The 25,429-nt window shown below is 45.8% G+C and overlaps 1 protein-coding gene across 6 annotated transcripts in view; it reads left to right on the top strand.

Moving 5' to 3' along the window:
• The first annotated feature begins 3,644 nt into the window (after positions 1 to 3,644).
• Brpf3 (bromodomain and PHD finger containing 3) overlaps positions 3,645 to 25,429 on the top strand; it is a 34,510-nt gene continuing 12,725 nt past the window's right edge. For 2 of the 6 annotated variants that reach the window (XR_013425221.1, XR_013425220.1), the window contains exons 1-8: positions 3,645 to 3,907; positions 7,283 to 8,771; positions 11,599 to 11,755; positions 14,092 to 14,223; positions 17,062 to 17,190; positions 17,496 to 17,808; positions 18,488 to 18,793; positions 20,300 to 20,806. Coding sequence is in view for 4 of the 6 variants with exons in the window: in XM_078020117.1 (XP_077876243.1) it covers positions 7,309 to 8,771; positions 11,599 to 11,755; positions 14,092 to 14,223; positions 17,062 to 17,190; positions 17,496 to 17,808; positions 18,488 to 18,793; positions 20,300 to 20,806; positions 23,655 to 23,748 (3,101 nt within the window). In the remaining 2 variants the exon portion in view is untranslated. Of the gene's footprint in view, positions 3,908 to 4,369; positions 4,632 to 6,836; positions 6,861 to 7,282; positions 8,772 to 11,598; positions 11,756 to 14,091; positions 14,224 to 17,061; positions 17,191 to 17,495; positions 17,809 to 18,487; positions 18,794 to 20,299; positions 20,807 to 23,654; positions 23,749 to 25,429 lie in introns of those variants that run through there. The other 4 variants (XM_078020117.1, XM_078020114.1, XM_078020115.1 and 1 more) reach the window with 4 other exon arrangements.

The following is a 25,429-nucleotide window of genomic DNA, read 5'->3' as shown; positions in this document are numbered from 1 at the left end:
AACAGGATGGCTGACAGATTGCAAGAGAGCATCCTGATGCCTAAAGTTAGATGTATTCCTGGACCTTATGGTTATGCCTGTCAATACATTTCCTTTATTAATCTCGGTCCACAAATACTTTCAATAAAAGTTGTGGGTACCTCCACCACTTGCACTAAGTAGCGGGTGTCTCCTTTTCTCCCTATACCTTTGTCACACCTCATACCCAATCCAATCTTTCTTTCTTTTTCTTTTGCCCAAGCTGGTCTTGAACTCATGAGTTCAAGTGATCCTCCTACCTTAGCCTCCTGAGTAGCTGGGACTATGGGTTCAACCTTTTCTTTTTTAACATCTGCCCATGCAGACCAGCTAGGATGATTTCGTTATTTTTCCCTGAGTATTGTCCTTTTGCCTGAACTGCCCCATCACCAACCCAATGATGTCATTCTACACTGTTCACCAGTTTACATCCATTCCTACTTAGTACTTAGCAAAGAAGCTTCCTGTCCTTAAAGAACCCTTCTTTGAATAATGGTGGCTTAACACTGTTCAATGCCATATCTAATTTCTTCTGCATGTTTTCTGGTTATTTCTGGCTTTCCTCTTGATTGCACACTACTCAAGACAAAGAAAAATATTCTGTCTTTTTATATGCTCACTCATCCTTTCCAGGTTCAGATTTTGTCATTATTTTCCAAAGAAATTTGTTTAGTGTTGAACACGCAGTAGGTGGTCAAAAAAATGTGTTTCAGGAATAAATGAATGGACTTAAATTTAGAGAGTGTGGTATTCTATTTAAGACCTGTTGTTATTTTAGCTAAACTTTCTCCCTTTTCTAAGCAAACTATATTCTGAAATCATTTGCATTACAGCATAAAAATATCACAATGATTCCAACCTCCAACATTCCTCCCAACTGTGGTTTCAGATTCTTTTAGCCAAATGTCTAAGGAAGGAACATTCTATTAAAAATAATTTAACAATCAGTCAAGGCCTATTTTTTTCTTATCATACATATTTTATTAATCCAGTGGGTATATCATCTGACCCTTCAGAGGCTTCCTGCCCTGAAGCATTAAAAAGATACCCTGAGACACTTAAAAAAAAATTACATGTGTGAAATGAAGACTTTTTGTATTTGTTTCCTTTTTTAGATCTACATGTAAAATATTCTCCTAGCCCAAATAAGTTATTTTCTAGAGATGGAGGATTTCTTTTTTTCTTAAAACAACTATTTGGAATCAAAGGCTCATGCCCCTCTTTGTTGAACTTAATGGTTGTATGGTTTAATGGAAAGGCCAGGAGCTGGTGAATTTAAACTGTTTAAAATAGCTGAAGATTAAAGTGAATTACATTTAGTGCCTCTGGGATTTTTGATACATGTTCCAAATTTGTTTTTAATGATATAATTGTTCCATGTTACATTTAAGATTACACCACAGTTAACTAGTTATGTGCGTAGTTACACTAACAAAAGCCAATTCTAAATGTCAAAAATGTAAATAAGAATAATTGCAATATTACCACTAAAAAAGTGGAAGTTGAAAATGGAAGAGAAACACTTGGGGTGAATAACGTCTTAACATAAAAGTGTTGTGCACAAAAACCTGGAGATTACATGCACTAGGTAGACAACATATTTTCATCAACATTTAAATCACAGGGGTTAGGGTTGTAACTCAGTGGTAGAGTGCTTCCCTAGCGTGCGTGAGACACTGGGTTTGATTTTCAGCACCACATATAAATGAATAAATAAAAAATAAAGGTCCTTCAACAACTTAAAAAAAAGTTTAAATCATTATTTTATAACCAACAGAAACCATAGTAGTTTCTCAAGGTATTTATTCATTTATTTTATTGGGAAAAGTCAGCTCCCAATCACACAATTGGGAATTGTGCTATATAAATTTTGAGAACTTTCTTCAGGAAATAAGTCACTATTCATATGTGTAAATGGTTATTATATTTCGTATTTTAAAAGATCAAGAAATGAAATTCAGTATTCTTGTTCCTGTTGGTCTTCAGATTTTTTTTTCCTTAACTAAAAGTAATTGCAATATTCTCTTGCCTCTGGGGCTTCCCTTCCACAATTAATCATCTTTCTTCCACACCTTCTCTCTGGATGATTATTCCCCCTAGCTTTAAAACACTTGACAGTAATTCATACTATTTCATCTTCACAGCTTTCAAAACATTGCCCTGCCCTTGCTTAGCACCACAAGCCACTTCTCTTTCTTTTTAAAAATTGGTTAACAGAAGTATTTTTTGCACTACTCTGTGCCAAAAGATGCTACCATCTACTCAGAAAACACCTTTGTAATGCAAATTAACTTCCTTGCTTTAATCAAACTTTTAAACTTAAAATGATTTATATCTAAATTCTTAGGCTAATAAATATACATACTTCAAAAGCAGCAGTACATCCAATTTAAACATCTGGAAGACATGGATCCTAAGACTTTATCCTTCTGACTCTAGAACCCATGTTCTGGATCATCAGAACCCAGCAAGAAATGGTGAAATCTCAAAAAGCTACATCAGTTCGGTCAGAGGAGATGAGATGCTTTCAAAATATGTCATTCATCTTCACATTTGAAGGCAGCTTATCCATGTATCCTTTATAAACATCATTAAATATTGGTGCTTAAGACTTCAGTCATGTGAAGGTAAGCTTTCCAATTTATATGCAAAAGGAGGTGGCAAAAAAGCCCTTTTAAAGTTTATTTTTTATAAATCAAATCAAAAGCCAGTTTGATTACATCTGAGTTTGAAGTTGCTCTTTGTCAGGCATCTTTTAGAAAGCCCCTAGTATATTAAATTAACCCATTCCTAGCCAACTCAGACTTAAGGAGAAAGTGTTTCCCATGCCTACAGTGACAAACCAGTTACCAGACGTCCCTAAGTAGACTGTCAAAACTTTTATGTTTACTCTTTTTAAATACAGAAGGAAAAGGATGGCACATAACGAAAAGTCAGATCTGTTTCTTAAAAAGGATGTCTTGTGTGGTACAAGGCGCTCACCTGCACACGATAGACGCGGGTCTTCCCTGGCTGTCCTCACTGGGGGAGGGGATGGACATCGCTAGACCTTTGTCCTCAGGACCTGGGGGAGGGGGCGACTTTCTGGGAGTAGTACAGGCACTTGCACCCCAATAAACTACAGGCCGGTTTCAGCTCTATTAATTGCTCTCGCTTAACCTTTGTAGAGCCCTTCAGTTCGGAGGGGGCTTGTTACACCAAACCTTGGTCACCTCCCCCGCAATAATGGGGGGAGACGACTCTAAAGAGTTAGGGACCCTAGTCTTTTCCAACTAGACCGAACGTCTCCAGCTCTCCGGACGGGCTCATCCCGCCGCGGGCAGGGCCGGGGTGAGTCGGGGCTGCGGCGGGCGCAGACCCGGTTTCTGTTCGGTGCCCCCGCCGCGTCCGCACCGCCACCGTGAGGCCGAGCTGGGGACGGTGCCCCGTGGCGGCGGCGGCTCCGCGCTCCGCGCCGCGCAGCCCCGGCCGCAGCCGCGCCGGGCACGGGCGGGGGGATTTTTTCCCGTTTCCCCCTTTCGCGCTCTCGCTCCTGTTCAGCGGGAGAGCCCGCGGAGCCAGGGAGGGAGCGAGGGAAGGGGTGGAGGTGGCGGGGGGAGGCCGGAGGGGCGGATCCTGCCTGGGGGCTGATCCCTCCCTCCCCTCGGCCGGGCTCCGTGGCGGCAGCGGCGGCGGCGGCGGCTCCATTCCCCCTCCTCCCCCGGGAGCGGCGACAGTGGCGGCGGCCGGGCCGGGGCCCCAGCGCGCGCCGGGAGGGGGCACGGCGGAGGCCGCGGAGGCTGGCGCGGGAGGAGGCCGCGCTCCGCTCCCAGGGCCGCGCCGACCTGCTCGGCAGCCGTCCCGCCCGCGCCCAGGGGCCCCGAACGGTGGGGCCGGGCCGGCGGCTGAGGTAATGGGGGCGGCAGCGGGGCCGGACGGAGCGGGGGCGGGAGCAGCAGGGCCTACGGGGACCAGGGACTTCGCGGGGGGGTGGAAACCGGGGAGCGGGAGGCTTCCCAAGCGGGGCGGGGGCGGCGCGAAAGCTCTCCCTTGGAGCGAGGGCGGCGGCGGAGAAGGAGAAGGCGGGCGAGTGGGGGAGCTGAAAAGCAAGGACCCCCTCCCGCACCCGCCATCTTGTCTCCCCCCGGCCCTAGAAGCCAAGCTGCCAAGCCCCGCCTCCGCCACGCTCTCCAATTGGCCAGACCAGAGGAGAATTCCGCCCCTTGTGCTTCCCTTGGCCCTCCAGTTCCCCCTGACGGGCAGGTCAGGCGGCCAATAGGCGCTCGGCTCTCTGCCCCGCTAGTTCGCTGGCGCTCGCTTTCTCTGAGGGTCGGACTCCGCGTCAGTATGTCTCTGATGCCCTAGCCCTCTCTCTCCCCTCTGGGGAGGAGTTGTTATTTCCCTCCTTTATTCTTCTCTGAGGGGTCAAGATTCTTCTGAAAGAGGCGTCCCTTAAAGGGGCAGTAGCCTCGACTGGGGTCTCCCCTCGTCTCAGGAGTGCCTTGTGTAGAGTGCAGGAGATTCCGTCTAATTGCAGAAACTCCTGGTTCTGTGGGGGATCTGGGTGGGGTGAGCGAGTAGGGGACCAAGGGCTGCTGAGAACATCTCGGGGAGATGTTGGGGGTATTTTATAGGTATGTATGTGGAAAGAGCTGTGTAGGTTGAAAAACTCCCGCCAAAAAAAAACCGCGACTGTCAGCGCCTTGTGGGCGAAGCTCATTTCGATTTCCTCAGCTGCAGCCCTTCCTCCTGTAGGGTTTGCCTCCCGGCGTCTAGAGGCTTGGGTGGGACAGAAGAGGTCTGCATAGATACTTGCTGGTTGGTTGAGAGATTGCTGAGCTGCGGAGGAGGTGGCAGGTGGGAAGACTGTTCAGGGCTTGCTGAAGGGAGGGCTCTGTGAACTATGGAGGTAGAGGTCTGTCTCTCCTAGGAGCTCCCTTGCCTTGGGGGTGGTGGTGGTAATGAAGCACATCTGCTGGCCTGGCCTGCCTCTGGGAACTTGGTATTTGGAAGGAATCTCGTGGCCAAGGGTATCTGGAACCTGGACAGAATTGCTGTGATGATTCTGTTTCCTTGAGCTTCCAAATGGGGTGTGTGCCTGCCGTTCCTTGGGCAGGTTGTTTGTTTCAGTCACTTTGGGATTAGAAGGCCTTTTAAATAAGGATGTTGATAATACTTTATTAACAAACAGCAGCCCTTAAGAGGTAGATGTTATTAGCCTCATTACTGATGAAGTATGGAGTTAGAAGACTTATTCCGAGTCCCATAGGGCTAAGATTAGAACCTCGATTGCCCCAGAACCTCTTTTTGTACCAGACCACCTTACTGGCTCTGGGTTGAGTGATACCCTTCTGAGCTGCACAAGATGGAAAAAAATACTATCTCTATGTCATCCAAGGTGGTTGTGAGCAATACCAAAAGGAAAAGGGTTTTGTGATTAGTAAAAGTGTGTTAAATTATTATCATCACCCACTTTGTAAAGATGGTTGGTGCTGCAACCAAGATGATGAAATTGGTTTTTCCTCTTGAAAGCTCTTTCTCTGTTCATACCTTTCCAAATCTGTGCCCATACTGTGGGACACCATGTCCCCAAAGTCTTTCTGGTAGTAATGGCTTTGATAACCACTTACCCTAGTTCCCTCCATCCTGAGAATGTTGTGGAAAACTTTAGAGCTTTCTCTTTGTTTCACAAGGGTAGACTAGATGTAAGTATGAGGTAACAAAGTACTGGGAATTTACCTCAGATAATTGTCCCAGTCACCTTGGTCTTGGTTCCACTGAGGAACCCACACAGGACACTTACAACTGTAAAAATATTTTGGTGCTACTCCCAGAACTTGCAGGGTTTCTGCTTGGAAATATATTACTAGCCAATTATCCTGGATGCTTCTATTTGCAGGAAATGCCCTGCATACTGTAGTTTGAAGCCTTTGACCACATGTGATAAGCATTTTAGATGCCTTCACCCTGGACACAAGAGACAGGGCTTCTGGAGCTGGGCATGCAGGCACATGCTCATTAATCTCAGCTGCTTAGGAGGCTGAGGCAGGGAGACTGCAAGTCCCAGGCAACTTAGATCCTGTCTCAAAATAAAATTAAAAAGGACTAGGGATGCACCTCAGATGTAGGGTGCTTGTCTAATATGTGTGAAGCCCTGGGTTCAATCCCCAGTACCACTTAAAAAAAGTGGGGGGGTGGAGATAGGGCTTTTTAAAAAATATTTATTTTTTAGTTGTAGTTGGACACAATACCTTTATTTTATTTTTATATGATGCTGAGGATTGAACCCACGGCCTCGCCCATGCTAGGGGAGTGCTTTACTGCTGAGCCACAACCCCTGCCCAAATAGGGCTTTTGATTATGGTAAGATGGATTGGGAGAGGGCTCTAGACCTGTGAGTTTTCAGTCCACTAATGGGGCGTAGTGTTCAGGTATAGAGCTCAAAAATGGATGCTGTTCTTGTTTATTTTCTTTGAGACAGGATCTTGCAATGTTGTCCAGCTGGCCTTAAACTCTTGGACTCACGTGATCCTTCCACCTAAGTCTTGCAGGTAGCTGAGACTACCAATGTGTACCACTGTGGCCATCCTGTTTTCTCTTTCTGAAGTCTTTTTTTTTTTTTTTAATTATTTATTTATTTATTTTTAATCTTTCTGAAGTCTTAAGCACCCTCTCTTTTTTCACAGTTAGTGTCCCACAACCTTACGTAGACCATTTGAACATTAGCTCTTTCCATGTGTCATATTGTAAGGATCTGTTTTCTTTCCCTTCCCTTCAGACATAGCACCTTGAAGACAGGGATCATTTCTCCTTTCGTTCGCTGAATACATTCGCCTAATACTGATTGAAGGATTACTTAGGAGGTGGGCATCACTCTAGGCACTGGGGATATAGCAGTGAAGACAGGCATAAATTCCCAACCCTTTGGAACTTACATTTTAGCAGAAGGAAGCAAATAATAAATATTATATATAGGTAAATTACATTGCATGGTAGAAGATGAAGTGTGTTATAAGAGAAAATAAAGCAGGATAAAAGGTCCATAGTTGGTGGAGAAAAGGTATTTGCAGTGGTGTACAGAGTAATGAGAAGGTCTCACTGAGAAATGCTGTTTGCTGAAAGGCCTGAAGGAGTGAAGCCCTGTGGATGCCTCAGGGGCAGACTGTTCAGACTAAGGGAACAGCTAGTCCTCCCAGTGGCCACTTGATTGGATGGAAGGTTGAGTGGATAGGATACATACATGCATGAATATCCAGCTCACAGTCTCCTGGTCTTCTCTCCTTAGGCCAGTCTCCTTGGTTCCTAGGTGCCATGAGGAAGCCTCGCCGGAAGTCGCGGCAGAATGCCGAGGGCCGGCGTTCCCCATCCCCCTACAGTCTCAAGTGCTCACCCACCCGGGAGACCCTAACATATGCCCAGGCCCAGCGTATTGTTGAGGTGGATATTGATGGACGCCTGCATCGTATCAGCATCTATGACCCACTTAAGATCATCACTGAAGATGAACTGACTGCTCAGGATATCACCGAATGCAATAGTAACAAAGAAAATAGCGAGCAGCCTCAGTTCCCAGGCAAGTCCAAGAAGACTTCATCCAAGGGCAAAAAGAAGGAATCCTGCTCTAAGCATGCATCTGGAACTTCCTTCCACCTCCCACAGCCCAGCTTCCGTGTGGTGGATCCAGGCAGCCAGCCTGAAGCACCCCCACTGCCTGCTGCCTATTACCGCTACATTGAGAAGCCACCTGAAGACCTGGATGCAGAGGTAGAGTATGACATGGATGAGGAGGACCTTGCCTGGCTGGACATGGTGAATGAAAAGCGGCGAGTAGATGGGCACAGTTTGGTGTCAGCAGACACCTTTGAGCTGCTGGTGGACCGGCTTGAGAAGGAGTCATACTTGGAGAGTCGCAGCAGTGGGGCACAACAGTCACTCATTGATGAAGATGCCTTCTGCTGTGTATGCCTGGACGATGAATGTCATAATAGCAATGTCATTCTCTTCTGTGACATCTGTAACCTGGCCGTACACCAGGAGTGCTATGGTGTACCCTATATCCCCGAGGGCCAGTGGTTATGCCGCTGCTGCCTGCAGTCTCCCTCTCGGCCTGTGGATTGTGTCCTCTGCCCCAACAAGGGTGGTGCCTTCAAACAGACCAGTGATGGGCATTGGGCCCATGTAGTATGTGCCATCTGGATTCCAGAAGTCTGTTTTGCTAACACTGTCTTCCTGGAGCCTATCGAGGGCATCGACAACATCCCACCTGCCCGATGGAAACTCACCTGCTATATCTGTAAGCAGAAGGGGCTGGGTGCAGCTATCCAATGCCATAAAGTGAATTGCTACACAGCCTTCCATGTGACATGTGCACAGCGGGCTGGGCTCTTCATGAAGATTGAGCCCATGCGAGAAACCAGCCTCAATGGCACCATCTTCACCGTGCGTAAGACCGCCTACTGTGAGGCCCACTCGCCACCAGGTTCTGCCACTGCCAGGAGGAAGGGTGACTCCCCCAGAAGTCTCAGTGAGGCTGGGGACGAGGATGGGCTGAAGGAGGGTGGTGGGGAGGAAGAAGAAGAGGAAGAAGTGGAGGAGGAGGAACAGGAAGGCCAAAGTGGGGTGGGTGGCCCTCTGAAGGGAGTGCCCAAGAAGAACAAGATGAGTTTGAAGCAAAAGTTCAAGAAGGAGCCAGAGGAAGCAGGTCGAGACACACCCACCATGGGGACCACCACCACTGTCCCCATGGTCACTGTCCCACAGATACCCTCTTACAGGTGAGCCTGCCCAAATGGGCTCTTTAACAATTCATGGTTTCTTCTTGGTTTGGTCTTGGCTTTGGGCCAGGCCTTCCTCAAATATGGTTGGTGGATGTCTTTTTCTATGCCCCAAATTTAAATATCTCCTTTGGATTCTGGCTCACCTCGCTTGTTTTATGGTTTTGATTGTATCCTTAGAGTAATGTGTTTCCTTTGGTTCCAGGTAAAGCAAAATACTTGAGTTGCTTAGAAACTCGGGTAACGGGATATGTAAGGTAGTATTTTTTAGCAGGTCACTAATTGGCATTTTGGACAGAATAATTCTTCATTGTTAGAACTGTCCCTTACATTTCTAAATGTTTAGCATCCTTGCTCTTGGTAAATGCGTTTCATCCCATCCAATTAATTGCCTGATCTTTGTGAAAACCTCACACGAGTTTCCAAACACCCCTGGGTGAATAGAAGTATTCCTAATTTGGAACCACTCTGCTAAGGGGTTGACAGGTCTGCTGTACAACAAACTCTGTCCTGGGTGTATCAAGGACTTTGTATGAGGGGGTGACAGTGTGGGAAGAATGTTTTATTCCTTCTTTTCAGAGTCTTTAGATTTAGGGGAAAATTTAGCTGTGTAACTAAAACTCCTGGGCCCCCATTGAAGCTGTAGAGAAATCATTGTGCCTGTTTTAAAATATCAGTTAAGTTGTTGAAGCAGTTAGGTGGGAACTTGGTAGAAAAGCAAGAGACAAGGAGGATTTTCCAGCAGGGGCTCATCTCAAGAGTGATTCATTAGCAAATATACAGGATTAGAGCGGGAAGGAATGTTGGAGATTGTTCATCTAATGTAGTCCTTGCACCTTCTCCCATACCCCCAGATGAAGAAACCACGGCCCCGGGAGGTAAAGTTGTTTACATCTTTATTCATTCAATGATATATTTATTGAGCACTTACTACATGCCACATTCTGTTCTAAGAAATGGGACCAGGTGAAAAGTGACAGATTTGGACTACAAGCTGTAGCTCATGATACCTCGAGGCTAGTACTGTCGCCTCCATGAAAAGGTTAGGGAGAAAGGAATACTGGAAGATTGTGAGGAATGAAAAGTATGAAATCTATTCACATTTCTGGTTGGACAAATCTGCCTAACCAGACTTGGCAGACGAGGAAGAAGACATAAAACTGCGATCAAGGCAGGGATGTTCTTGTTGCAACCTATGGCCCAAGTTAGAATTCCAGTGATTCTGGGTGTATTCTAGGCATAGAGCTGTTCTAGGCTACCTCTTCCCTGAAGTAAGTAGATCTATGCTTTGTCCCTGTCTGTAGTGTGACTAGGCCCTGGGGCTAGATTCTTTGGGTGCCATATCTGCTCTTCTAGAGCCTCTCCCAGGCACCCGCTACACTGACTAAGAGCCAGACAGACCTTCTGTTACTTAGTATTTATGACTCGACATGTTGCTTAACAGCTCTAAGTCTTAGTTTATTTATAAATGAATCTGTCTCATAGAATTCTGAAAACTAAATGAGGTAATATTAGTAAAGCACTTAGTACAGTGTCTGGCAAATAGTAAGTACTCAATAAATGGTGGTCACTGCTGCTGCTGCTATTTTATTATTATTATTCTTTTCCCTACTTGCACAAATGCTGTTGGGGCCCCCCATGGCCAAAAGGTTGTAGAGGGAGGGGGCTGCCTGCATCTGGGCAGGTGTGCTTGGCATGGGCATTGGTGGGGATCTGTCCTTTGGGGAAAGGTGTAGGTCTTGATTTTATAAGCTTGGCTTTGGGGCAGGAGTGTCTGACTATGAAGATGAACAAGACCTAAGTAAGCAATGTCCTGCCCAACATGCCTGTCCTTCTAAGGTTCCGCCTTCTTGATTAACCACACTAATTTTCTTTTCAGTGGAGTGGGGTGAGGAGACAAAACAGAAGAAATAACACAGGAGCACTGAGACCTGACTTACCCTGTGGAGAAACAATTTTGAATGCACCATGGTAGAGCAGAGAGATCATAGATTCAGATCTCACTCAGATCCACCATTTTATTAACTGCATCAATTGCATTGACCATTTATTCAGTTGATATATCTAAGCTGCTTTTCTGTCTTTTGTGACATAAATAGTGTTTCTCCTCCTACAGTGTGGGCATTAACATAGAAATTTTAGGTTCTTACTGGTTCCTTCCACCCCAGGTGTTACTGGCCTAACCCCTGACCTTAATACTTCTCTTTTGGGTAGTTTAGCTAGGTTTTCCCTCAGATCCTCCATCTTACACCTTTAGATCCATTTTTTTCTCCATTTGGCTCAAAATTAGACATTTTTAGGCTGTTGATTTTAAAAAATGAAAATCAGAGATCAAACAACTCTTAAAGGGTTGCATTTGGGCTCAGAAAGCAGTAACCTGATGTATTCCTATTGGTTTTTTCTTCCTACTTGATTGTGAGCTGGGATCCTCAGCCACATGAGGCAGTAATAGTGACCACATTGCCCATAGATTATTTAAGTTCCTGTTTCTTTTGCTGCCTTTGTTAATAGGAGGGTGGAGGTTTTAGTGTACAGGCCCATTTCTCAGATAATACTTGGAATGAAGGAGTCCAGGATCACAGGAAATAGGTTCTTTTGGAGGATCAAGGCTGCGACACAGGAGGTGGAAAAGCAAGTAAAGTACCTCTTGCTGAATCTGAGCTGCTTAACTTTGCTATCTTTTTCAAGGCTTTCTCTGAGGTGAGGCATTTGGCTATTTTATTCTATCTTCCTCTCAGAAATGAACCGGGTTATGGATAGGATGTGTGGGCTCTAATCTGGGCTGCCCTCTGACCCTATCTTTCACTTCTCTGTGCCTCTACTCAAGGTTGAACAAGATCTGTAGTGGTCTCTCCTTTCAGAGGAAAAACCAGTTCATGCAGCGGCTTCACAACTATTGGCTGTTGAAGCGGCAGGCACGGAATGGTGTCCCCCTCATCCGGCGCCTGCACTCTCACTTGCAATCCCAAAGAAACGCTGAACAGGTAGGTGCAGTGATGATTGGAGGCTGGTGGAGGGAGGTTGAGTCTGAAGGAGAAGTGAAGATTTGAGAGGAGGGGCTGGCACCTATCCCTGAGTTCTCTGTGGAGCCTTTTATACAGGTGATCACCCTGCTGGGTAGTCTGTCCTGGAAATAACCTCCAGCACTACAGATATCTTCAGACCTAACAGCAGCCCTTTCTGGATGGTAGAGGCTTGACTTAGGAGCAAATTCTAGGGGAGAGTGTAGGGCCAGCTCCACTTTTCCTATAGTGGGGAAACCTTCCAGATGGGACAGAAAGGAAGAAGAGCCAGGGTGGCTGCATTGTGTGAATTAGAAAAAGGCGCCCTTTTCTCAAGACAGTATACTGCCATCTGCCAAAAAATGTGTCATAGTAAATAAAAAAAAAAAAACTTACGATCTTATTATAGTGCACAGCTCACCCAATTGTGGTGGCCTTTAGCCGTTAACAACTATAGTTGCTGCATATTTTATGTTTTTTTTTTTTTTTGCTCCTGATTTTCCTTCCAGTATTTACATCTTCCGTTTTCTTTCTCTCCCTCTTTACATCCTTCATTACTTCTGCCTTTAAATCATCCCACAGTGTTGTTCCAGAAAAGAAAGAAACCTTCCCGTTACTGGTGCATTCTGTTTGATCTTAGTTTGCCTTTTGTAACTAAGTTCCTTAAATTCCCACTATACTGCCCATCAAGATGCATTTCTCTCTTTTCTTTTGTAAAAAAATTTTTTGTTTAGTTGTTGAGGGACCTTTATTTTATTTATTTATTTGTGGTGCTTAGAATCGAAGCCAGTGCCTCACACATGTTAGGCAAGCCCTCTTACCACTGAGCCACAACCCCAGCCTCAAGATGCATTTCTTTTTGGGTCTTTGTGTCTAAGCTTTTCCGTGATATCATTTCCCATCTCTTCTATCCCTCTGATTGTACCTTTTGCTGATCCCTTTTTTAAGTCTTTAACAGTAATATTCCCTCTGCCGCCTGCTTATTTACTTAGAGAGCAAGTCCAAGTAAAAATAATTGAAAATAACTGTTGTGTCAGTATCTCCAGATTTTTTGCTATTCTCATCCCTTTTTTCTGTCCTCAGTCCCTTTGGGATCCTTCCATGTGTAGGTAGTTACTGTAACTCAGATTCTGGAACCTGAATGAATTATCTTCCTTCCTTTTAGTAAAATTATTTTCTCATTTTTGCCGTGGAACTCTTGCTCCTCCTGACTTCATATCAAGAATTCTCCACTTTTGACTTTTCCCCTATAATGAGTCAGAATTAATCATTCTTTAAGCTATTAGGGGGATTTATCAGTTTAGTTCTTTGTCTTTATTTTATGCTACCTTGCCTATCCGTGCCCCCTCAGTCTCAGCAATAGTTTTTTTTTCAACAATAGTTTTGTAGGTGTCTCCAGCCTCTAATTCTTTGCTCTATGACTCGTGGGGTTATATATACTGTTTTTCCATTCTATCACTTCCTTTTCCAGAATATACTCTCCCTCTCCAAGGAGGCCAAGTCCAGGTTCTTTACCCTGGCATTTGAGGCTTCTTGTCAGCTAGATCCTGGGTTCTATGGCTTTTGTGGCTACTCTACTCTTTTGTAGCTACTCTACTCTGGCCAGCCCATTTTACTCAACTAAACACAGAATCATTAATTCTACCTCTACATTTCTGTCCCTCTGGTCCTGTCAGTTCCAGAAGAGACCTTCCTTACTGCTTAGCCTATCTATGTCTACTATTGTATGCAAAAGCTCTTGCAGGATACTCCCAAGGAAACTTTTCCCTATCTAACCCCCACCTCTCTACCTTTCTGTCTTGTCTGCATTTTATGTGCAGTTTTACATTATCAGTTTTCATTGTCTTTATGCTCTTATGCACTTTGGTTTTAAACACTGGGTCTTTTCCTTCCCCCAACAACTATCATCTCTTCTAGGACAGAATTGACAGATTTTTTTGTTCAAGCCACTTAGTACAAGCAAATAGTAAGAACTTGACTTTGTTTTCTAGCCAAATTGAAGCTCTTGGGTGAGATTCTTTCCACCCCTAAGGTGTCTGTTAGTTTTCTTCTGAAATTCTTTCTAGCCCTGAGGGTCCTAACTGATCTCGGGTATCCCTGAGGGACTAGGAGAAGCAGTCCCAGCAGTGGTTATTGTGCTGTTAATGGAGAATCTTGTTATAAGGCCAGGGAAGGATGGGAGGAAGGCACAGGGCAAGAGTGGTGAAGTGGAGGCTCTCGGGTGAGGTTCTGCTATCTCCTGAAGCCTGTGGGGCTTGAATAGGGAGAGAACTATGGAGAGAAAGAAGGCCCCCAGCTCCTCCTCTTGCTTCCTACAGCGAGAACACGACGAAAAGACAAGTGCAGTGAAGGAAGAGCTGAAATACTGGCAGAAGCTGCGGCATGACTTGGAGCGGGCGCGGCTGCTAGTTGAGCTGATTCGGAAGAGAGAAAAGCTCAAGCGGGAGCAGGTAAGGAGGAACCCCCAGCCATGGGGCGCTTTGTTGAGGTCCCTTTCTCCCAATCTTAGTGTGGCACTAGAGACCCCTTGCTTCCTTTCCTGCCCAGCTGTATGGGCTCCAAGATCTACCTGCTCTATATTTGGTTTAGAGCTGCTGATGGCTTCTCTGTTTTGAGGTTCAACTCTTTGTGGCTTCAAGCATAAGTTTCATATCACATGCCAGAGTGCATACCTAGAGTTTCTGATTCAGATGTTTCAGTGGGAAGCCTACCTTGGATATTTTGAAGAGCTTCTTAGGCCATTCTAATGGTTATTACTGAAAACCTTTGGCCTGGGAGTTGCTGAGGAGAAGTTCTCACTTGGCCCTTAAACACTATGGTCTTGAATCATTTAAATTTCCCAACCTCAATTCTAGGAAATTCTATCCCCCTGAGCATGGTGAGGTAGGTGATATAGCACAGGGGTTTAGGAACATGGGCTGTGACACTAGATTGGGTTTAAATCCTGGCTCTGCTAATTACTACCTGTGTAACACTAAGCAAGGTACTTAATCTCTTAATACCTTCATTTCTTCATCTGTGATATGGGGGTAATAATAGAGCCTAAATCATAAGGTCTTTGTGAAGTTAGATGACTTTGTATATGTAAAAAGTAGCTTAGAACAATGCTTACCTAGTAAGGACTATAGAAGTGTCAGTAGTTGTTGTTACTGATACCCTTTTTCTTGCTAAAGTATCTATTGTAGGGCTCTGCACATGGCAGAGAGCAAATACTATTAATTGAATGGATGACAAGCCAAAATTGTTCTCTCTGGTCCAGGAATAGCAGCCGTTACTCATGTGCTTCAGAGGCCTGGGTTAAAAATGCTCCTTACTCTCTTTCTCTGAACCCTATATTACTGTTCAGCTCTTCTCTAGCAGGTCAATAACCTGAGTTTCTCCTTATGCTTCTGGGCAGCTCTTACCATATTTAGCATGGGTGACCATGGAGGCTATCTCAGGATCTTCTCCATGAATTCAGACTTTAAGTGCCATCCCAGGCTTGGTCCCATAGTTGTACTTTTCTTCCTGCCTCAGGTCAGAGAAATGAGAGGGAGAAGGAGACCCTGGCTCTGGTAAAGCAGTCCAGCTTGTTTTGATGAGGCCAAGAGGTGGGCTTCCCAACCATTTCACATAGGGTACACATAAAGTAAGATTTGTACAGCATTCCACTTTAAATATATGAAGTCGTTTGCCACTTGAGAGATGAGCCTGAAGGCCCTGGTCACCCCAGTCCAACCCAGACACTTTAGTGCTAATAGGATCAGTACCTGAGTAACTGCAACTCTAGGTAAAAAATTCTGGTCCAAGGCACATTTAATTTTATCAGTGTACTTCTTGGAATAAGTCAGACCTGTTTTTTTTGTTTGTTTTTTTTTTTTTAAAAGAGAGAGTGAGAGAGGAGAGAGAGAGAATTTTTAATATTTATTATTTTTAGTTTTCGGCGGACATAACATCTTTGGTGGTATGTGGTGCTGAGGATAGAACCTGGGCCCGCACGCATGCCAGGCGAGCGCGCTACCGCTTGAGCCACATCCTCAGCCCCAGACTGTTTTAAAATGCCATCTGTGCTATTCTTTAGTCAGATGACCTTAGATTTGTGACTCCATCAACTTTCTCCAAACCTCAGGTTCCATATTTGTAAAATAGAGATGAAAATTTCTCTTTCAGAGTTATAGTGATTAACAGAGGTAATACATTAGAGAAGTAGAGGGGCATAATGGTCAAGAAGCAGACTGTCTTGTACTGAATCTTAATTCTACCCCTTATTAGCTGTATGACCTTGGGCCAGGTAGCCTCTCTCTGCCTCAGCTTCCTATTTGTAAAATATCTAACCTTTACCTGCCTCATATACTCACTTATATTTTATAAAATGTTTAGGGCATTCCTATTACTTAGTATGGGTTATAAAATTATAAACTATTAGAATAGTAATAATTATTATTATTACCATTATTAGTTTTGGTATGATGTTTGAAACCTAGGAAACATTTACAAAATGGTGGCTATTTTACTTCATTTGCTGCTATAAATAGAATACACTGACTAGATAATTTATAATGAAAAGTTTAACAGGCATGGTGATACATACCTGTAATCCCAGCAGCTCAGGAGGCTGAGGCAGGAGGATTGCAATTTTGAGGCCAGCCTCAGCAACTTAGTGAGGCCTCAGCCTATGAGATTAATGAGATTTAATGAGATTCTGTCTCAAAATAAAGAGTTGGGGATATAATTCAGAGGATAAAGTACCTCTAAGTTCAATCCCTGGTACCAAATACATAAATAAATACATATGTATGGTGTATGTGTGTTTATCACACATACATTATCTAGCTCATGATTTTAGAAGCTGGGAAGTTCAAGGGTGGACTGGTGAGGGCTGTTGTGCTGCATTATCTCTTGGTGAAAAAGTAAAGGGGTGAGAGCACAGGTGGGAGAACTCATCTCCATGACAAAGCCACTCTCAGAAACTAACCCACTCCTGTGAGAACTCTCATGGAGTCTCAGTCCATTCATGAGGGTGAATCCTGTAATATATAAATCACCTCCAGTTGGTCCCATGTCCCCAGAACTCCTGCACTGGAAATTAAGGTTCCAACATGTGAACTTTTGAGAGACACCTTCATACCATACCACTGGTCGTGTCATTATTCCTAGGCTGAAGATAGGGTGATAGCTCCTCATACACTGGTCAGCTTAATATTCTGTGAAAATTTGTTGTAGATCATTGATGAAAATTAAGTTGTCAAAAAAAAGTTTCACTGCATTTTTGCAGGGGATGTTCTGATTGCTTCTCACCTTCCACACAGGTCAAGGTCCAGCAAGCTGCCATGGAGTTGGAGCTGATGCCATTCAATGTGCTGCTGAGGACCACACTGGACTTGCTGCAGGAAAAGGATCCTGCACACATCTTTGCCGAACCTGTCAACCTGAGTGAGGCAAGTTCCTGTCACATCCCAAGCAGCAAACCCCTCCTGGAAATAGGGTGTAACTAGGCTGGGGGCTGGGTGGGTAGCACTGTGCTAAAGGGTTTATGTTACTCTGAGTGGTGTGATCTGGCAAAGCCAATAAACTTGCCTATGGTGAGGGTCAGCATTAAGTCAGGGTGGACCAGGCCTCCAAGGCTCTGAGTGAACCCCTGGTATGCCCAAATCAGAAACTGGGAGGCAAAGAGTGCCGGTGAAGGGTGTGCCTGTTTGGCTAGTAAATGGTTGTTGTAATTGTACAGGTTTTATATGTTTAGGTTCCAGATTACCTGGAATTCATATCCAAGCCAATGGATTTTTCTACTATGAGGCGGAAGCTGGAGTCCCACCTGTACCGCACCTTGGAGGAGTTTGAGGAGGACTTTAACCTTATAGTTACCAACTGCATGAAGTATAATGCTAAAGACACAATTTTCCACCGAGCAGCTGTCCGCCTGCGGGACCTGGGAGGGGCCATTCTGCGGCATGCCCGTCGGCAGGCAGAGAACATCGGCTATGACCCCGAGAGGGGCACCCATCTGCCTGAATCACCCAAATTGGAAGACTTTTACCGCTTCTCCTGGGAAGACGGTGAGAAGCCTGGATGGGTAAGGGGGGAAGGCACCAGGAAAAAACAGGGACAGCGCCCAGAGAGCCAGGGGTCAGTGTGGGCCTTGGGGCTCTAGTGTAGGCTCCAGAAGCAAAGTTGGGGGTAGGTACATGTTCTATCCTGCTTTTGGATAGAACAGTTCCCAGGGTCAAGGTTAACCAGTGTACTGATTACCTTTTGAGTGGTAGAAAAGGGAAATTAGGTGTTGCTGTCTACTTGAGAAGCTTCACAGGAGTCTTCCTCTCCTGGATCACCTCTGTGTGGCACTGGAGCATGGGACAGGGCAGCACAGTGCTGCTGTGTGGGGGGATCATTCAGTGGAGGTGGAGGACCAGAATGACAGCGTTGCCGCTATGCCTCCAACTCCACCTGCCCCTGCTCTCTGCTGCTTGATGGCAATAGCCAAACAGTCACTCAGGCCGGGGCATTGCCAAGCTGCCTCATGCCTGCTCCACAGAGCCCATATTGGGACTGTATCCTGCAGATATTCCCCACATTCTGACCTTATCCCCGTGGCTGCCTTTGGGCAGTGATGTTGCTGAAAGCCACTGGCTCAGGCATTACAGGAGAGCATTTCACATCTGAGGGATTCAGCCCCTTTCCCTTGTCCTGGGCTGGGCAGGTCCTTCAGCTCCTTCTGTTCTTTCTTCTCCCTGGCAGTGGACAACATCCTCGTCCCGGAGAACCGGGCCCATTTGTCTCCAGAGGTGCAGCTGAAGGAGCTGCTGGAGAAATTGGATCTGGTGAGTGCCATGCGATCCAGTGGAGCCCGCACCCGCCGTGTCCGCCTGCTGCGCCGGGAGATCAATGCCCTTCGGCAGAAGCTGGCACAACCACCACCACCAGCACAGCTGCCATCATTGAACAAGACAATGTCCAATGGGGAGCTGTCAGCAGGGCCCCCGGGGGATACAGCTGTGTTGGAGCAGGCCCTGCAAGAGGAGCCAGAAGACGATGGGGACAGAGGTGAGAGTGAGTCACAGGCAGGCAGGGTGCTGGTGTGTTGGGTGAGAGGGATGGGATGAGCATAATCTAAGCTGAATTTTTTTGGAAATTTCAGGTCAGGTCTGACCCTCTGAGCAAGCAGAAGCCCATGGAGGAATCACCCTTCCATATCGTGTTCAGGGGATGATATTCAAAATATAATAATCTGTAGAGACCAAAATTTATCTGTCATAGTAGATGTAGGCTTTTGTTTTGGACTGGGCTCCTGGGGGCCCTGGATGTGGATGGTTAGTTGCTTGATTTAGGGGAGGTTTAGTTAGGAGTTTCAGGTGTTGGAGCAGTAGCTATTGACTAACCCAAAATGATAAATATCACAATATTTTGCACTTGATATGACTATATTGTGCATTTCAGCTAAATATCAGCCTAGATTCTTCCACCATGAAGAGAGAGTCTTCAAGCAGGTTAGGAGGGTATGAGGAGAGATAGCAGAGCAGGAATGACCCTACATATGGCTTGGGCTCTTGAGTCAGGTCTGCAGGCCCCTCCCAAGCAGAGGCATCTGGCTTTAAAAGGCAGCTGGGGAAGTAATTCTCAGAAACTTCGGAGCTTTATAAGCTAAATTGCTCCCAATCCTTCCCCTTCGCTGAGGATAGAATTGTCTCTCTTACACCTGCCCTGGGATCTTAGCCTAGGGCTTGGGAGGGCCTTTTACCCACACTGTCCAAAAGACTGGGACTTATCTCCAATAAATAGGGGCTCAAATCGGAGGGAGTGGCCCATTTTATTTGAAGTTGGCAGAGAATGGGAAGATGGCTGAAAGGTCACATTTGGCATTAGAGGGTTCAATGTTCAATGTGACTCTTACCAACTCCCTGTGTGGCGTGTGCATGCCATTGAATCCCACTCTGGACTCTGGCAGGGCAATGTCATGCGCCATAGACCAGATGCTACAGCATCTCCTAGGGTTTAAAAGACAAAAACAAATTCTCAGCCTCACTTTCTAGAGGTTCAGATAGGGAAGTCTGGGCTGTGACTTGAAAGTCTCAATTTTTAAAAGATGCAAGGTGGTGAGTAGACATGTTTGGGAGGCACTGATTTGATTTACTTGCTCTCATTTTCCACATCCATAAACTCATTCTTGCCGCCTGCTCTACTTGATCTAACTTGGATGATATGAAAGGAAATCAGTGACAGACAGAAAACACTTGAATTTTAGACCTCTGATCTGCCAAGCTGGGACTTAACCTAAGTATTGACTATGCATGTGGCTTTCTCAGGTGTAGAGTAACAGTTTGTAACCCTCACTTCTTAGACTCACCTGTTAAGCTTTTAAAAAAAAACATTTTTTTTTTAGAGATTTGGGTTTAGTTGCTCTGGGGTGGGACCTGAGCATTGGAATTTTTAAGAAACTTTCTACATTTACCAGCCCCATACCTTTGGTTCCTGGTTTTCAGTGTCAGTATCTGGCTTGTAGGGTCAGACTCATTCTAAAATGTTCAAGCAGGTTCCCTTTTTCTCTAACAGATGACTCCAAACTGCCTCCCCCACCAACCCTGGAGCCTACTGGGCCTGCACCTTCCTTGTCTGAGCAAGAATCTCCCCCAGATCCCCCCACTCTGAAACCCATCAGTGATAGTAAACCTCCAAGCCGATTCCCAAAGCCCAAAAAGGTGGAAGAAGATGAGCTCTTGGAAAAATCATCTCTACAGCTAGGGAGTGAGCCCTTGCATCACTTGCTCAGTGACAATGGCATCAACAGACTGTCTGTCATGGCTCCTGACACCCCTGCTGGTGCCCCTCTAAGTGGCGTGGGTCGCCGCACATCAGTCCTCTTCAAGAAGGCCAAGAATGGGACTAAGTTACAGAGGAGCCCAGACCGGGCTCCAGAGAATGGCGAGGACCATGGTATGGCGGGCTCTCCTGACTCTCCAGCCAGCACTGAAGAGGAGCACCATTCCCGGAAGCGGCCAAGGAGCAGGAGCTGTAGTGAAAGCGAAGGGGAGAGGTCCCCGCAGCAGGAGGAAGAGACAGGTGACCCTGCCTGAGACTTCTCTCACTGCTTTTCTGCTTTACCTTGCCAGCCAGCACCTTCCCTAGTGGCTATCTCCCTTAGGCCTCTGCATGCTATTAGTAGCATGGAGGGCTCTAAGCTCACAGTGGGACCAACATGAGTAGCAACCTAGGGAAATAGGCTTTGAGTGGCATTTCAGACGGCCAAGTTATGTCTGAGCTTTTCTTGCCCCTGAGGGGATGTAGGCTTGTGTATGCTAATGTAGTTTTTATCTTCATTTTAGTTTGTTCATCAGATATTTATATCAGGCACTATCTTAGGGACTGGGAAAAAAATCAGTGAACAAAACAGATAAAAATCTCCTCTTTTATAAGGGAAATCAATAAAAAAAAAAAAAAGAGGTATCCTGTATTAGAAATTTTGAAGAAAAACCCAGCAGGGAAGGGGGATAGGGAATGCGAGTGGTATTTTAAAGGATGACCAGGGAGATCTTCTGAGGAAGTGACATTTGAGTAAAGATCTGAAGGAGTTGAGGCAAGAGCTGTTTGTGTATCCAGAGGAGTAATATTCCCAAAAGAGAGACTAGCAGCTGCACTGGCCCTGGAGGTGGGAACATGCTTGCATGTCTGAGGAACAGCAAGGGAACCAGTGTGGCTGCAGCAGAGGTTGGTGGAGGAGATGAGGTCCCAGAGGTAGGCTGTGAGGCTAGATCACTGAGAAGTTCTTATTATATGTCCAGAATGAACTGGTCCCTGTGGGGATAATAAGCTGATTCACTCAGTCCCAGCTCTGGAAGAATTTACAGTTCAGTAGGGAAACAAAGTAGTCTCCCAAGGTGCAGAGAAATCACAGAACCCAACAGTATGTGGTTAAGTGTAGGGTGACAGGTGGCACCACCAGAGCTGTTGTAATTGGAGGTGAAAGAGTTAGGAAGGCTTCCCAGTCTGGTGGTGTCTGAGCTGGCCCTAAGGGGTGAGGGTAGGATGGAAACGAATACATGGGGGTGAAGGGCTTTTAGGCCCAGGTGTGTGGAAATAAGGAGAGAGACAGTCTCTAAGGGACAGTTAGGGGGAGCCTACTTGAGTAAGGTGGGCCTAGACATGAAGGATCAGGAATGCTGGGCAAAGTAGTTTAGTCTTGGATAGTGAAGGCTAGCTTGCTGGCAGGGAGGGGCTGCTCTTGTCTTTTGTTCCTGTGTCGCTCTCATGTTCTTTTATGTGATGGCTTTGAAATGTGTAACCAGCACTTGCTTTTCTCCCTTCCAACCTAACATTTTGTTTCCAACATTACTTTTTCTTCCTATCTGTCCTAAGTTTCCCTGTGTTGGGGAAGAACGTTGTATGTAGGGGCAAGAGCAGAGTCAGGCGCACCTGAGTTCATGTTCCAGCTTCTTACAGATGTGTAACCTGGGGAAACTAACCTCTCTGAACTGTTTCCTTCTTTCTGATATGGAGCTAGGATACTTATCTTGGAAGACTCTCAGGATTGGAAATAGGCTGTGTAAAGCACTTAATATACACAGTAGTTGAGAGCAGTTATTGTCATCTTTTTGCTCTTTCTGGCTCCGCCAACTAGCACTGAGAACATTGTACACTAAAAATGAAACCTCTTGCTCTTGGGAATAGGTCTGGACATCGGCACCATCCAATCTGATGAGGCCCCCTGCCTGGAGATACTGAGAAAATACATTTCAGTCCCATGATTCCGGGTGGCCTGAAACCCAGGAATACTTATGTGTACAACTTTAGTTGAATTTCATAACAACAGGTATTGATCCTTTACAAGTGAGGCACCTGAGGCACAGCTGGATTCGGTGATTTAAATTGAGGTCCTAATGTTAGAGGCAAATCAGGTCAGGGTACAGACATCTTGGCTCAGATACCTGCTCTTACAGATGTGACTTGCCTCACAGTTTTTCTGGCCAAGGTGTCTGTTACACCTCCCAAATCAGGTGCCTGGCTCACCTCCTTGCCTATCTGGATCCAGCTGTCAGTTGCAGGACTCCGGAATGTGGTTAGAAATTGGATAGATAGAGTGGAAGCCTTCACAGCAAGGTCATGCCCCTGAGATGACCAGCCAATCCTCATCTGCTTCTGAAGGCTCCTTGCAGTAAACAGACCCCTATATCTTGCTGAGTAGCATCTTCTACAAGTAAGAAGGCATTATCTTCATGAAAGGAAAGGCCAAGGCTTAACAAGGAAAAGGGACCCAATATTTCAGAGCCCAGTCTAGAACCCCGAGTTCTGACTCCCTGTCTTGGCAATATCTGGGCTGCTATAGATCTCCTGGAAAGTCTCCCATTCTTAATCCTGATATCTCTGCTAGATATCTCAGGGGCTGTTGGCCCGGAGCTCTTATCCTGCCTCAGCCCCTCCTAACATCATGTCCACAGAATGAAGCAAGCTGTTGCCAGCTGTGTGATGTGCAGGGTGTGAATGTTTATCTAAAGAGGCAAGGCGGGTGGGCTCCTCAAGAAACAGAAGAGACTCCCTGATAATTGAGGTTTGAAACTAGAAGCAGATCCAGGGTGAGCCTGCCAAGATGGGAAAGTCTTAGTGTTTTCCTTTGTATCTGAATTGTCATTCAGATTGTCATTCAGATACATAGCAGAAGTCAACTTTGTGCTGTTTTCCTTAAAGGGGAAGGAAAATGCAGTGTCAGCTTATTGCCCAAACCAAGAGTGTTCTCCTCAAACCTTTATTTCTGTGAGGTTCTCTCTACCACCCAAGATCCATTTCCACAGTGAAGGGCAGCCATCCTCTCCACCCTCCTCACTGACCCCTCCCGAGGTGGCTGCCTCATGCTGTGGCATGTGTCAGGGGCTGGGAGTTTCTGTGCTCACAGGCTCACTCTGTGTGTCCTTGGCAGGCGTGACCAATGGCTTTGGAAAACACACTGAAAGCGGGTCTGACTCGGAATGTAGTTTGGGTCTCAGTGGTGGACTGGCATTTGAAGCTTGCAGGTAAGGACACTTGTCCCCAAAACTTTGTCAGCAGCTCCACCACCTCTCCCTTTATTCTCCATTCAGTAGTGGTTTGAACTTCTTATCTTGATTCTAACCCCTACTACTTTCTGAGGCTTCTAGTCTTTAACTTGGTGGGGCAGAGCGGGGGTGCTCCTAAGAAATAGGGTGATCCTTGACTCTACCATGTGCTCTAAGAGAAGAGTGTGGTTCTGATGCTTTATGCGGTCTGTGGGACTGAAGTTGGACTCCAGAGGATGGGGACAGCAGAATCTCCTATTGCCCAATGAAGCTAATGTTTAAGCCAGACTCCTGCGCATCGCATGTGTGCGCACACACCCCCAGGCAACCCAACTTGTTACAGACTTAGTTTTGCCCCAGGCCTCTTGGGGTTTCATAGCAACTACCACTTTAGAGGCGCTGTATAGAATAAGGAATGAGCAAATAGGAAATTTGAAATTGCTTTTTATTCAAAGAAAAGCCCCAGCTCATCTGTCATCTTTGAGCTGGGAAGGGATGGGTCTCTTTTGTCATTCTTTAACCTGAAGGGAGGATTTTTGGGACCAGAACCTTAAAAGTTTCTTCAAAGGTCTGAGTTTATTGAACCTCTGCTCTGTGTTCTGTGTTCTGCAAAACCCAGAAACAATGAAACTCTTAGAAACTGAGAGAACCTCGGTGCCACTAAAGAAAATGACTAGTTCTGGGGCTGGGGTTGTGGCTCTGTGGTAGAGCTTACCTAGCACGTGTGAGGCACTGGGTTGTTTATAAAAATAAATACAATAAAGGTATTGTGTCCATTTAAAAAAGAAAGAAAGAAAGAAAGAAAATGACTTGGTCTTACCACAGCTGCTGAGTTTCAGAGAGGAAGGAAGGAAAGGTCCCAGGGCGGCACCAGAAGACTACATGTCTTTGTTTTCAGTGCTTCCAAGGCAGGGTTTGTGTATGGTTTGATAGGTACCTTCTCTACCCTGGCTGCTGGGCTCCAGGGAGGACCATCCGGACCTCTACTTACCCTTTGGTGCTAGACTGGTCTCCCACTTTGGTTCCTTTGAGATTTTTCTTCCCACAGTGCCTCAAAACTGCCCTAGTTGTCTCCCCCTTTGTTGCAGTCACCAGATGGATAAGGGAAGTAGATAAAATACCAGGAGAAATACCAGAAACAGAGTTCAGAATCTTAGAAGGTGCTTCTAATCTGGGCCCAGGTTGGAGTTCCTGGCTTCCTTCAAAGTTAAAATGCCTGGAAACCTAGTTCATTGAGGTTGGAATAGGAGCAAGGTCATCCAACCTTCCCTTCTAGCTCTTGTCTAAAGGTGGAAGGTGTGCTGGTCTCCTTTTGTGAAGGCATTCTTCCCAGCTATGAGTCATGAGAAGCAAGCCAGGCTCAGCTCAGCCTACTGGTCTAGGAGGAACTCCAGACCAATGTCACCAATTGCTTTGGGGCACCGACTTGATATGGGAACAGTGCTCTTGGAAGGCATTTCCTCTTTAACTCAGTGATTATCAATGGAATTTCCGGGCTTAAAATAGGAGATTGAGGGGCTCCAACTGCAATTCTTTTTTCTTTTCCCTCCATTATGGTAGTAAGTACAGAAAAGAAGATCTTATTAGACTGGAATCACATCATCCCAGAACTATAAGTAACCTTGAAAGAACGGGTCACTAACCCATCGTTGACTCCCTC

This window comes from Ictidomys tridecemlineatus, chromosome 8 (assembly GCF_052094955.1).
Source record: "Ictidomys tridecemlineatus isolate mIctTri1 chromosome 8, mIctTri1.hap1, whole genome shotgun sequence".
Taxonomy (NCBI): Eukaryota; Metazoa; Chordata; class Mammalia; order Rodentia; family Sciuridae; genus Ictidomys; species Ictidomys tridecemlineatus.
Note: the sequence above shows the minus strand (reverse complement) of the source record. Positions and strands in the feature narration are given on the sequence as shown.